At 42.5% G+C, this 12,081-nt stretch overlaps 2 protein-coding genes across 6 annotated transcripts in view; both read right to left on the bottom strand.

Annotated features, from left to right (window-relative positions):
* Nucleotides 1-4,164, bottom strand: part of GALAK (galacturonic acid kinase) — a 210,749-nt gene extending 206,585 nt beyond the window's left edge. For 3 of the 5 annotated variants that reach the window (XM_087396315.1, XM_087396313.1, XM_087396317.1), the window contains exon 1: nt 4,031-4,158. In XM_087396315.1, coding sequence (XP_087252441.1) covers nt 4,031-4,072 — 42 coding nt within the window. In that variant the 5' untranslated portion in view covers nt 4,073-4,158. Of the gene's footprint in view, nt 1-3,903 lie in introns of all 5 variants that reach the window. The other 2 variants (XM_087396316.1, XM_087396314.1) reach the window with 2 other exon arrangements.
* Nucleotides 4,165-7,046: 2,882 nt separating this feature from the next.
* LOC147885388 (uncharacterized) lies at nt 7,047-8,178 on the bottom strand. The gene is made up of 2 exons (XM_087397018.1): nt 8,128-8,178; nt 7,047-7,997 (listed from the first exon to the last, which is right to left on the bottom strand). Exons 1-2 carry the CDS (start codon nt 8,176-8,178, stop codon nt 7,047-7,049), a joined length of 1,002 nt encoding a protein of 333 aa, XP_087253144.1.
* Between the last annotated feature and the right edge of the window lie 3,903 nt (nt 8,179-12,081).

Genomic DNA, 12,081 nt, shown 5'->3' with positions numbered 1-12,081 from the left:
TTGAAATTTGGCCAGTACTACTTCCGATGGATCAACTAGCCAATGTCCATAAGCATTTGTGGTCATCTGTCCACACAAAATTGCCAACATAATGGACCAAGGCTGCTCTTGTTGAAAAAATATCTTGAGCATAGTGATCTTTCTTGCCAACACATGAAATTGGATGTTGATTATATTCAAACCACCATGCATTCTTGGTGAACAAAGCATATCCATTTTGAGCAGCCGTAAAGCTTTTTTATGAAGCTTAGTTTTCCAAAAAATCTCCATGGCTTGAGACATAAAGGAGGTGAGATCTCGGGATGACCAATGTAAGAAGGTAGAACTGGACATAAGCTAGAACAATAGACTGGACAATTCGAAGCCGTACATGCAGAGGCCAAGTGGAGATCTTCCAATATTCTAATTTGTCCTGAATTTTGTTTGACACCCATGACATTTGTTGCTTATTGCTGATTTTCCAGCCAATGGGATAGCCCAGATGTCTTACTATGTTTTCCGGATAAATAATCTGGCCTGGCCACAGGGTAGCATGCCAATCACAATGCTTGAGAGGCAAAAGTTTTGATTTCTGAAAGTTGATTTTAAGACCAGCTGCCAACCCAAAATCTAAAAGGGTATCCATCAAAAGGCGAATCTCCAAAGGACTATTCTTTGGCATGAAGAATGAATCATCTGCATAGGCCTGAGCAATGAAGGGTCGTGAACCAGAAATCTGAAGCCCCTCTAGCTGTCCAGTATCAACCATGTGATCCATATAAAGAAGCAAAGGATGTGAAGCGATGGCATATAGCAAAGCACTGAGAGGGCATCCCTGTCGAACTAAACGTTCGAGAGTCCAAGACTCAGACAAATGATTCCCTATAAAGCATTGTGCAGTGGAGTCTGAGTAAAGCCAATATATGACATTAACTAGCTTTGGCCCAAAACCAAGCTTTGACATGATTTGAGAGACATAATCCCACTGTACTGTATCAAATGCCTTCGCCACATCCACCTGCATAACCAACACATCTTGATCTGAATATTTTGCATATTCCATTGCGATGAGAGTGTTAGAGATATTGTCATGTATGTGCCGTCTTGGAACAAAACCATATTGCCGGGGATGAAGTCCATCATGAAGGATATCCTTTATCCGATGTACCAACATTTTGGCAATCAGTTTATATATAACCGGCATCAAAGTGATGGGCCTCCAGTCATCCATAGTCTCACATAGAGGTTTTTTGGGCACAAGCTTAACCAGACCATGCTTCCAAGCTGAGGGAAGATGTTGTTGCTGCCAGGCTACATTTATAAACTGCAGAATTGGACCCTTCAATTCAGGCCAAAATGCTTCAAAGAATTCAACCGTCAGACCATCCCAGCCAGGGGATTTATGTTTACCCAAATGCCGAAGAGCTTCATCCAATTCCACATCTGTAAAAGACATTTCCAGCATTGAGGCTTTTTGCAAAGAGACAATAGGAGAAACAAGTGCAGTAAATCTGTTTCGAGCTGAAACAACCCGAGGTGTAGAAAAAGATGGCTGAGAAAAAAGAAGCTGAAAATGATCCAAACATTGTTTCTCCAGCTGAGATAGAGTCTGGGTCCAAAGGTCATCTGGTTTCCTGACCCTCATGATAGATTGGCTTTGTCTATTTGCATGTAAGTTCCGACACCGAAAGAACAAACAAACACACACACACACACACACACACTTTTCTTACTCTCTCACTCACACATACACACACACACACATTTTTTTTTTGGTAATATCCAGTGCTGTATTTACATGCTCATAAATTTACAAGATGGGAAGTCTCCAAAATAGAGAGTATCCCAAAGATCAGAAACATAAAAAGAAAAGCTCTATGCAAGAAGCATCTATATCACCCTCATGGCAGGCATCATATAAGGATTACCACAGTGAGGCTCGGAAAGATTCATATGACTTGTGAATCTGCCGACCCAAGTATGCCAAATTATGCTCACTCCAAATTGTCGAAAGAGCCCAATATCTCACCCAAGAGAGAAATAGTGAGTATTGAGACAAAGACCTCATAAATCTGCCAAACAACCAGAAATGTTTCCCAAATCTGTGACTTGGGAAACGGAGTCGAAGATGATCTGAAATTCTTCCGAGGAGGTTTCTAGAACACTGGCAGTGCCAAAGCAAATGAGGGACAGCCTCTGAAGGAGCCTGACATCGTAAACATGTGGATGGTGCAATGCGACGTTTGGCAAGTATGACTCCCATTGACAATGTGCCTGTCATGCATCTCCAAAGAAAAAGTCTTTGTTTCAAAGGCATTTTACACTTCCATAATATCTGGAGATTCTTCCGCCACCATGAGAGGGGCTTCCTGATATGCCACAGAGTATTAGCATATTGCTGAATCCATGGAGCAGACTGAAGAAGCCTGTAAGCTTTGATGGAGGTCAAGGCAGGTAGAGGAACAGGATGAGAGCATGTAGCAGAGGGTTGCAATTGCCAATCCATAAGCCTGTCTGTGTCAGCCACAAGGCGAACACGTAGAAAAGAATGTAACAAATCAGCAATTTTCTTCCATATCGACCTATGGTGCATTCCCAATGCATAGGAAGTAGTGGCCTGAGGAAAAGATAAGACATAGCCTTCATGATCTACTACATCATGTATATATCTAATTCCCAATTTCATGAGATTGTATGCCCGAACAGGTTCCTGTAAAGCTAGTGGAATGTCAAAGATGGCACTCCAATGAATACTTTCTTTCCTCATTGAGTTTGTCCCCGAGCAATTGTCAGGAGCCCATTTGACCTTAGAAAGTACTTGTTTCCAGTCAAGTATCAGAGCAGTAGAGAAAGAACAGCCACGTATCTTCCCTACAAATCTCCCAATGACAACTTCCCAATGATCTGTAGTCCAATGACCATAAGCAGAAGTCCTCATGTTGACACACATGGATGCTATCATACAAGTCCATGGCTGTTGTTGGCAGAAAAAAGTATGGAGCATAGTCGCCTTCCTTGCAAGTACATGATATCTTATATTGAGGATATTAAGTCCACCATGCATCCTAGGAGAGCACATCATTTCCATCTTCATCAGTCTCAATGCTTTCACAGCAGTTTTTGTCCTCCATAACATCTCCATAGCTTGAGACATAAAGGCTGAAATATCTCTGGATGACCAATGTAGCAAAGGCAAAAAGAACTGAACATAGGACATTACAATGGACTGTACTATTCTGAGCCTGACAGCACACACATGTGAGGACTCGTGCTGTCAAAGGCTACTTTATGTGCTATCAGTTACTGAACCTCACCCCTCACAAAACAGATTTGAAGTGCAGTTCTCTAATCTATGGATTGCAAATATCCATACACATAAAGAACATGGAGGTTCGTTCTCACTGCTTCGACGTAATCAGTCCTAGTCTGTGCATAGCAGCTTTACCATCGAATTGTGTGAATGTCAAGGCATCCCATGCTAAGGCAGGATCTTAAGGGGGCACCATCTCTTTAGACTTCCATATCGCCCTTACTGAGGCCAGATTTGGTCAATAGAACCTACGGCCACAGCGCTTGCACTTCTATAGGCTGATGAGCTATGAATTGGAGTAGCTGATGCTGAGAGGCGGAGTGTGTGGCTTTGGGCGGAATCTCAACAACGCTTCACCTTCGCAATACGGCCGTCTCTCTGGCTCTCTTCTTTTCTGAACCTACCGCAATGCGTCTTTAGGAGACGCTGTCGAACCAAGTTTAGTTGTATAACGGTGCTGTTGTGTATCAAGTAGGCAGCGGGTTCGTCGGATGCGTCTCGGAGGAATGAGTATATCATCTCACTCCATACGCTAAACAATGAGGCACCGGGTTCGGTCTCGGAGGAATGAGTATATCATCTCACTCCATACGCTAAACAATGCCAATTCTTACCTTCGTTATCTGCAGTCCTTATCGCTCCTGGTTTGCCAGTTGCGAGCCGGTCAGCAGTTACCGTTCGCCTACATCAAAACTAGTGTCACGAATTTCGCATACCCACAATGCAACGTAGAGAGTATACCATATCTTGCGATGGCCACACGAAGTCGAAGGAAGAAGCCATGGTGCTCAACGGCACCAGCTATTAAGCGAGAGATTGTCCCCTCGTTCATAAAAGCACACGGTCGATGGGTTTTTTTTTTAAAAGCTTAATCTGAGGAGTGGCTCAAAGAAAACATGTTAGATTTTTTGAGTTGCATAGTCTGAATGCCTGCATAGAACTTATTGGAAAGTGCTTGTGACGCAGAAACCAGGTTTGCAATCAAGCCGTGCGCGAGAACAGGCTCTTGACTAATTGGGATTCTTTTACTCCGGAGTCAAAATTTCTTAGCAAAACACTTGCTTAAAGTGCTTTTATACTTGAATCTACAATGGTCGTTCGAGGGGAGACACACCACCAAAGGGTGTCCCAAAGGCACCCAACCTGTGGGCAGCCCAAAAATGAGGTTTACACAGCAAGAATCATTATAAAAAGGTGGTTGATTGCCCAAGAAATCTCTTATGATGGGCTGTCCAAGTGGCAATTGACTCGGCATTTGTAATCACCCAAATTTTTGTTGTGTGTAAAGGGGGGTGCACCCATCCACCCAAATGGAGCATATTGGCTCCCCGCATTAATGATGAGATAGCAGACCCTTGGTGCATAAAGGGTCTAAGAGAGCATTCTTGCATGGTTGGAATCGTTGTCCAGCACGGGTAGGTAGGGAAAACCTTTACTATAAGTTCACGAGAGAAGCAACACTTGACCAAAGCTCAGGAGTTGGTCCATGAGTGTCAAGTCAAATTCGAGCAAAGATTAAAGGCCAATCAGACCCCTAACACCATATACCCTAAACATTACAACTCTCGACCGCCCACCAGACCGCTAGCCATAACCGAGTCGGTGGCCAAGGAAGTATTTTCTAACCCCTCATCGGATCCTAATGTTCGTCTTGATTTGATCTTGTCCGACATACCTAAGGGAGAATCCACAGGAATTGACTTTGGATCAAATCCCTGGGGACATTTGTGCGATGCACAATACTTATCCCCCAGGCATCACCAGGAAGGTCCAGTACCTCCAATAGGTTAAGATTCCATAAAAATCTACACTTTTCAAGAAGCTCCTACTTTTAAGGCTAAGCATTTTGACAATGTTAGCCTTGAAAGTAGGAGCTCCGTAAAAGTAGCTTCGTCTCCATTGTATTTTCACGCATTTCCCATAAAACATGATGCATTCCTTGAGAGGGCTCCAACGTACCTCATTCCCACCCTGGCTCCTATCTTCTAGCCAAAAAACACTCAGCAAACCTAGCAAGCAGCGTGGGAATGCGCTCTAAGAAAGTACCTATTTCAAAGGGGTTAAATTTTCAAGCACTTTTAAGATGCCATTAAGAGCCTATTCTCCCATGGAGAGGGTTGTTTGCGATTTCACAAAATCAATTGCAAGTCTTCATGTGAACAAATACATTTGCAATGATGACGTTTGGTAAAACATTATTTGCTTGATGAATCCCTCCTTCCAAGTAGGGGCTCATTGAAAAAACTAGAAACAATCAATGCTTTACACTAGCTACAGCTAGTTTCCATGCACTTTTGGGACGACAAGTAATTATTTTTGTAACTACAGTTTGAACGTTTACCTCTAGCATGTATCCAAGGTTTTGCGGGCACAAAAATAGTTTTGAAACGAGACGTGTTGGCTTGCAAACCAAGCCCTATATAAAATGAGCAAGATCTTCTACATAAATGAAACACTACCTAAGAAAACCATTGGAAAAACAAAATATTCCCCACATTTTCTACACTGATGCTTCAAAGGATATTCACAACAAAGAAGTGTTTGACTTACTCTAAGACAATCCATATATTCTTGAAGCAATTGACAGAAGACACAAGACATGCAGCAAAACCATAACACAATTCCAACAAATCCAAAAACCATAGCAGGCTTGCACAAAACACTACATTTGAAACTAGGAATGATAGTTGAAATTTGTTCCGACAACTTGGACATTCTTGATGAGTTAGTAAATGGTGCAGTTGGGATATTCAAGCAATCAGACACAACCATAGAACCCCATGTTGTTTGGGTTTTGTTTAATAACAAAAACACAGAAAGACAAGCTCGCTTCAATAACTCAACATGCTTGCAAAAGACAAATGGTGTCAAAATTGCAACATGTTACAAGGAAGATGTACACTTGCAAAACAAAGAATACATCCACAAAAAAGGTTGTGAATGCTTGCTAACAATCTTTGCAAACAATAATTTTGCAACCTGTTACAAGGAAGATGTACACTTGCAAAACAAAGAATATATCCACAAAAAAGGTTGTGAATGCTTGCTAACAATCTTTTCAAACAATAATTTTGTCAAAATTGCAATCATCAATCTGTACAAATCACCCTCAACATCACCTACAACAATTGTATCTTTGCTAGAAAATCTTCTAAACAAAATACAGCCAACAACACCAACAACAATCATAGGAGACTTGAACATTAACTAGAATAACTCAAACACTACCACAACACAACTTTGTACGTTCATGACACACAAAAAATTGACTTAATTGATTCATCAACCAACAACTATACATGGGTCGATATTGACCACATATGGACCAACAACCCACAACAATACAAAATATTCGGAACTTACTTCATTTATTGGTCTGACCACTCTCTTATTTACACAAACCTATGTCTCCCTACAGGGCGGGCCTTTTGAATGTAATTCACCTTGATAAAAAATTGATTGAACTTTGAAAGCTTAGCCAAAAAATAAGCTGGCCTTAGTATTCATATGAAAATGTGTGGCTATTATATTTATTATGTTGTTTCTTTGTTTAAATTCAATGCTTCACTTCACACGCCACCCTTACTTTTTCCTTTCTTTATTATACCCATTTATAACTTGATCCATGACATTTGGGTCGTGTTGAAAGCCATTAAGCCAAGCGATTATCAAAATGTGGGGAGAAGTATTTAAGAAATTACAATAGAGTAGAGGTGCCGTGAGTGTGAGCTTGCAAAAGACAGCATTACATATCTAGCTAGCTGTAAACGAAGTGGTCACCGAGCAGTTGCTGCGGACGTCCTTTGAATAATGCAGGGCAGCGTTTAGGTAGCTTAGGAGCTTTGAAATCTGCGTGATACATGGTCTCTCCGGAGAATTTGGTGTCTCCACCAGTAGTCACGTTTCTCTTCAACGGTTCACCTCTGCGTGGTATGCTAACTGCCCAAGCCTTGTAGTTGTCATGATAAGTAGTCTCCCCCGCAAATTTGGCATCTGGGTTTGACAAAGAGCACTCGTGTTTCACAGGCGTCGCCCTCTTTGGAATGGGTTTAGGTCCAAAGTCCGCATGGTGAGTCGTCTCGCCATGAAATGTGCCACTTGATGGTGGCAGATCTTTCTTCTGAGGTTTTCGTTGCACGGGTCCCTTATATCTAGATTTATCCCAATATGCCATCTTGTATGTCGTTAGGTCCTCAAACTCGCCCTGCCCTTCTGTCATTGCCGATTCTCGTGGTTTCACGGGTGCCCTCGGCCGAATCGGCCACTTCTGAAAGTCCGTGTGATGTGTCGTTGTGCCATCAAAACGTGACTCGTTCTTGCTTCTCTCTTGTTTCTTCGGGGCCGATCGGCTTTGAAGCGGTTTGCGCCCATAATGCGCCTTATATTCGCTAGAAACGTTGTTGTAATCTCCATTTGGAATGCAATGGTCTAGCGTCTTAGTGTCTCCCGCGTGCTTCGGACATCTAGGAGGAATTTTCTTTGGGCTGTAGTCGATCATGTGGCTGGTGACCCCCACAAATGGAGCACTGTCCACGGCTTCGGTAGGTCGCTTAAGGGGGGCCCTTTTCTGTGCAGGCCACTCTTGGTACGTGTGAGAGTATTCGGACTTTGTATCTGGGGGATAATGAATGAGAGAAGATGTGTGCATTGCAGGGCATTTGTGCAGTCCACATTCGCAAACATGACACATGCAGACCTTGCCTTGAGCCTGTCATCCTATCCACGGTGTTAGAAAAGGGTTTTTGGTACAGGAGACACTTCGTTGGGCGCGTAGACTGCGATTGCGGATTGGGCAAGCACGTCATTGAGTACGAATGACGCTGAGGCATCACAGATACCAAAGCAGCCAAGCCACACGCTACACCAAAGACGCCACAGCATTCAGTCATGACTCAGGAATCCCAGGCAGTCCAGAAACCACATAAGCTTGACGAAAACGTACAGCGCATGGGTCTTCCTCCACAACCGGGGCTTTAGAGTGAGATAAAGCCATGCTTGTTTTTTCGCCGCCGAACAGTGCTTGAGTATCTGCCGCCGTGCTTATAAACTTTCTCTAAACCCTGCCATACGAATGAATCAAATACAATCTGGACTCGCTGAAAATTGCTAGCGAGGAATGTGGCGATAAGTTAAGCTGAAGGACCAAGACATGTGGCTTTAGAGACCCTCTCAAACCCAGCTGGAGTGTTCTTTCGTAACGGCACTCTTCCCTTCTTGCGCCTCCGCGCGGCTTCAGGGCCAGAAAACCGGCAATTCTAAAGTCATAGCAAGGCCCGTTTTTTCAGTCTCAAATTGTCCATTTTTTTACTTTGACACGGCAAAGAAGGAATGCACTGTAAAAAGATCGAGATTTTGGACGCTAGGACTAGGAGTGTGGGCAGTCAGCCTTAATGAACTGCATGACATCGCATGCAACTCCCCGTAGCTATAACCTGAAATCAGCTCTACAGAGTTTGATCACGTCGATAAAGACTGCTGCTGCGCGTAGCGTGGGAAGTCGGAACAATCCAAGGCGTCGTGCGGTCGATGTGTCGAGAAGTTATGTTCTGGTGAAGCGGCAGCAATACGGCGCCCCTTGGCGTTTTCGTGCATCGAAGGACGTAACGCTTGGCTGCATTTCGTGTTCCAACCCTTGGAACGAGGTGACCATCCTTTGTTTGCCTTAGGAAAGGGTGGAGTTTTTGGGGAAAATGGGGATTTCTTTGGTATTGGTCAAGTTTGACTAGTTGGTGGAATCCCTAGGTGTTATATAGCAACTTTCCTATCTAAGATCTTTTTTATAGGAGTTTTTGGCCAGTATGGGAAGGGTATAGTGATGATTGTTCTTGTTTTGAAAGGTAAATTAATTTCAATGTGGATTATCTTGTTTAGGACATGTGCAAATTTGTAATTGGTTTGAGAGTGTAATGACTTGTCATTGGGCCCTCCATCTTAAATTGGGATCAATGTTTGTTCCAAAAGTCTATGTAGGCCTTTGTATCAAAACGGGATATTGGAATTATTATTTAATGCTTTTCAATGTTGGCGGCGTTCTTTGTAGAGAGAATTACGATTCTCAGCTTCACAACCTACCCGCTTTGTCTCCATGCATGAGGTGTTTGTTCATTTGGAGAGTAGATCTTGCATTGAAAATAAAGATCTTCAAGTGGCGCTATTATGCAACGATGGGCTGGTGGTTGCATGCAGTCTTTGTGTCATTCCCAAGAAGATTCTGAATTGAAGAAGTGAATTTCTTAAGCATCTTCCCACAGAGTGTTCGTAGCCTATAAATTGAGCTTGAAATCGTGTGTGTCCTCAAAGTTTTCGTGCTTTTTATCTGCTTCTCGCTATTATGTTTTCTGGGATGGCAGATCTTGAAAACGCCCCTGAAGCTATGGATACATAAACCAATACGTTCGGAAAAGGTGCGACCTCCTTCATCTTCTACTTCAATTTTTGCCTTCACACTTTTGTTTGAATCGTTCCTTCGTTTGAACTTCGTTCGTCGTGCACTTCGTCACTTGGTACATTAGGGAAAAAGGGAGCTCATTTTGGAGCCCTGTAAGAAATTCACTATTTTCTCTTTTCTCTCTCTACAAAAGCAAGAAAATATGGATACTTGCGTGAGAAATGTCAGTGTGAAAAGGAATAAATATATTCTTTCACATGCTTTACATTCAATGTTCATATAAGAACAACACTTTTCTGTGCAGAATTTGGCGATTCTGACACCGAAGACGCGTCTGGAATGGCCCAAAACCCCAAGAACGGCACTGGAAACGCTGGAATCGGACATCCGGAGGCCCGGAAATGGCCAAAAAAGGTCAAAAAGTGAGATTTGCAGCAAAACGCGATTTGAGTACCTTTGAATCGCGTTTTGCTGCAAATCCCACTTTTCGGCCTTTTTTGGCCGTTTTCGGGTCTCCGGATGTCCGATTTCGCGTTTTGCTGCAAATCTCACTTTTTGGCCTTTTTTGGCCGTTTTCGGGCCTCCGGATGTCCGATTCCAGCGTTTCCAGTGCCATTCTTGGGGTTTTGGGCCGATATTCAAAGGTACCCAAATCGCGTTTTGCTGCAAATCCCACTTTTCGGCCTTTTTTTGCCGTTTTCGGGCCTCCAGATGTCCGATTCCAGCGTTTCCAGTGCCGTTCTTGGGGTTTTGGGCCGTTCCAGACGCGTAGGTGCTGTCAGAATCGCCAAATTCTGCACAGAAAATAAATTTTTTAAAGATTCAAATTAGATCACCTCATTAATGTGACATGCTTCTACGAACATATAGTACTATTTCTTTTTCTTATTTTCATCTTCTTTTGTTGAATTTTCAACGTTATGTTGGCCCACTCCTGATTGGTTGAGAGCCTATTTTCTCTCTCTTCTAAAAGGCCCCAAAATGAGCTCCCTTTTTTCCTAATGTTTCTTTACATGCTGTGGAATTTAGCGTAAGGCATACGAGGGGCCTCGCATATACTTTGCCAACAAGGTAGTTACAAGGCTGCAGCCCAAGCTGTTGCGTCATTTTTCCCTGGGTGCAACTTTTGTTTCGTTTGGAGCTGTCGAGTGAATCTGCTGCGGACTTCCCTCCTACAATATACCTTTAGCAACCACTAATTTGTATCCCTTTACGTTCTCTCACTTCGTGCAGTTTAGCTTTAGTCTGCATGCCTTTCGCCATATCATTGGAAATTGTAACAGCATGTAGAGATTGGAACGTTTGTTGCTCCAGACTGCTACGGCGGTTCTCTGCTCCAAAAATTGATTCTCCAGGCTATTACGGCAATTCTCTGCTCCAAAAATTGAATCGCATGCATTTTGCTTTCTTACCGTCGCAGGTTTCGAAGTTCATTTTCTAGGCTGCTACGATGGCTCTTTGCTCCACAAATTGTATCGAATGCATTGCAGATGTGTTGGTTGGCTTGCGTTTGAACTTATCTTTGAAATTTTTATGCCTTGTAGAGCTTTGATATTGTCACTCACCTTCTATTTCAAGACTCTCAAAAATACTGTCACGGATTTCTGTCACTAATACCCTTCTCTGTTTCAACAAATTTATCACATGCTCCTCCCAGCCCATGCAAAACAGCAGACGAATACCTTATTCGTTTAATTTTGAACTGAACTTTCTGAATGCAAGTCTATATTTGAATTCGTTGTATCGCTTCCATATTGCAAGTCTATATTTGAACTTACTATATCGCTCTTGTAATCAGAGGAATATTTAAAAGTTTCGCTACTGATATGCTTGTTTTTTGTTTGTTTGAATTGCACCTGCCACTTTTTTTTACAATAGAGTTGGAGACAAGGTATGGAAAAGGCGTGAAGGCAGATACAGAGGTCGACAACACAGTTTTTGATGGTAGGTTTTGTCTAAACTGTAAACCGTTTAAATTAAAAGCAAGATTTCTGGTTCATAAAACACGAAGATTCATGGATGCACATTTGCAGAGTCTCATAGCCTAGGAAAGGAGACTTTGGAGCAAAATCACACTGCTTTTTCATATGCTACTCCATTGATGGTTACTGGTTCAACAAAAGCGCCACACTTGCAAGCACAATCAACTATTAACAAATCAACAAAGCGCTCCCTTAAAAAATATTTCCATGCTGCAGCAAAACATGCTTATGCAGAAGGTAGGCGTGACCATTCTATTGGTGTTGTGCATTTCGAACTTGTGTTTTTCTATGGACATTATTAATGGGTGGTTTTTTGTAGGTATCTTCTACTACAACAAGCGACTATGCTTTTATTGTTGCACGTATAGTGAATGTTCTACATTCTCTCTTGGAAATTTTTGGAATAGTCATCTTTTGTTACG

This window comes from Dipteris shenzhenensis, chromosome 25 (genome assembly GCF_047967505.1).
Source record: "Dipteris shenzhenensis isolate YYH24624 ecotype China chromosome 25, Dip_SZ_1.0, whole genome shotgun sequence".
Classification (NCBI taxonomy): Eukaryota; Viridiplantae; Streptophyta; class Polypodiopsida; order Gleicheniales; family Dipteridaceae; genus Dipteris; species Dipteris shenzhenensis.
The sequence above is the reverse complement of the archived record's forward strand: the minus strand, read 5'-3'. Positions and strand labels throughout refer to the sequence as shown.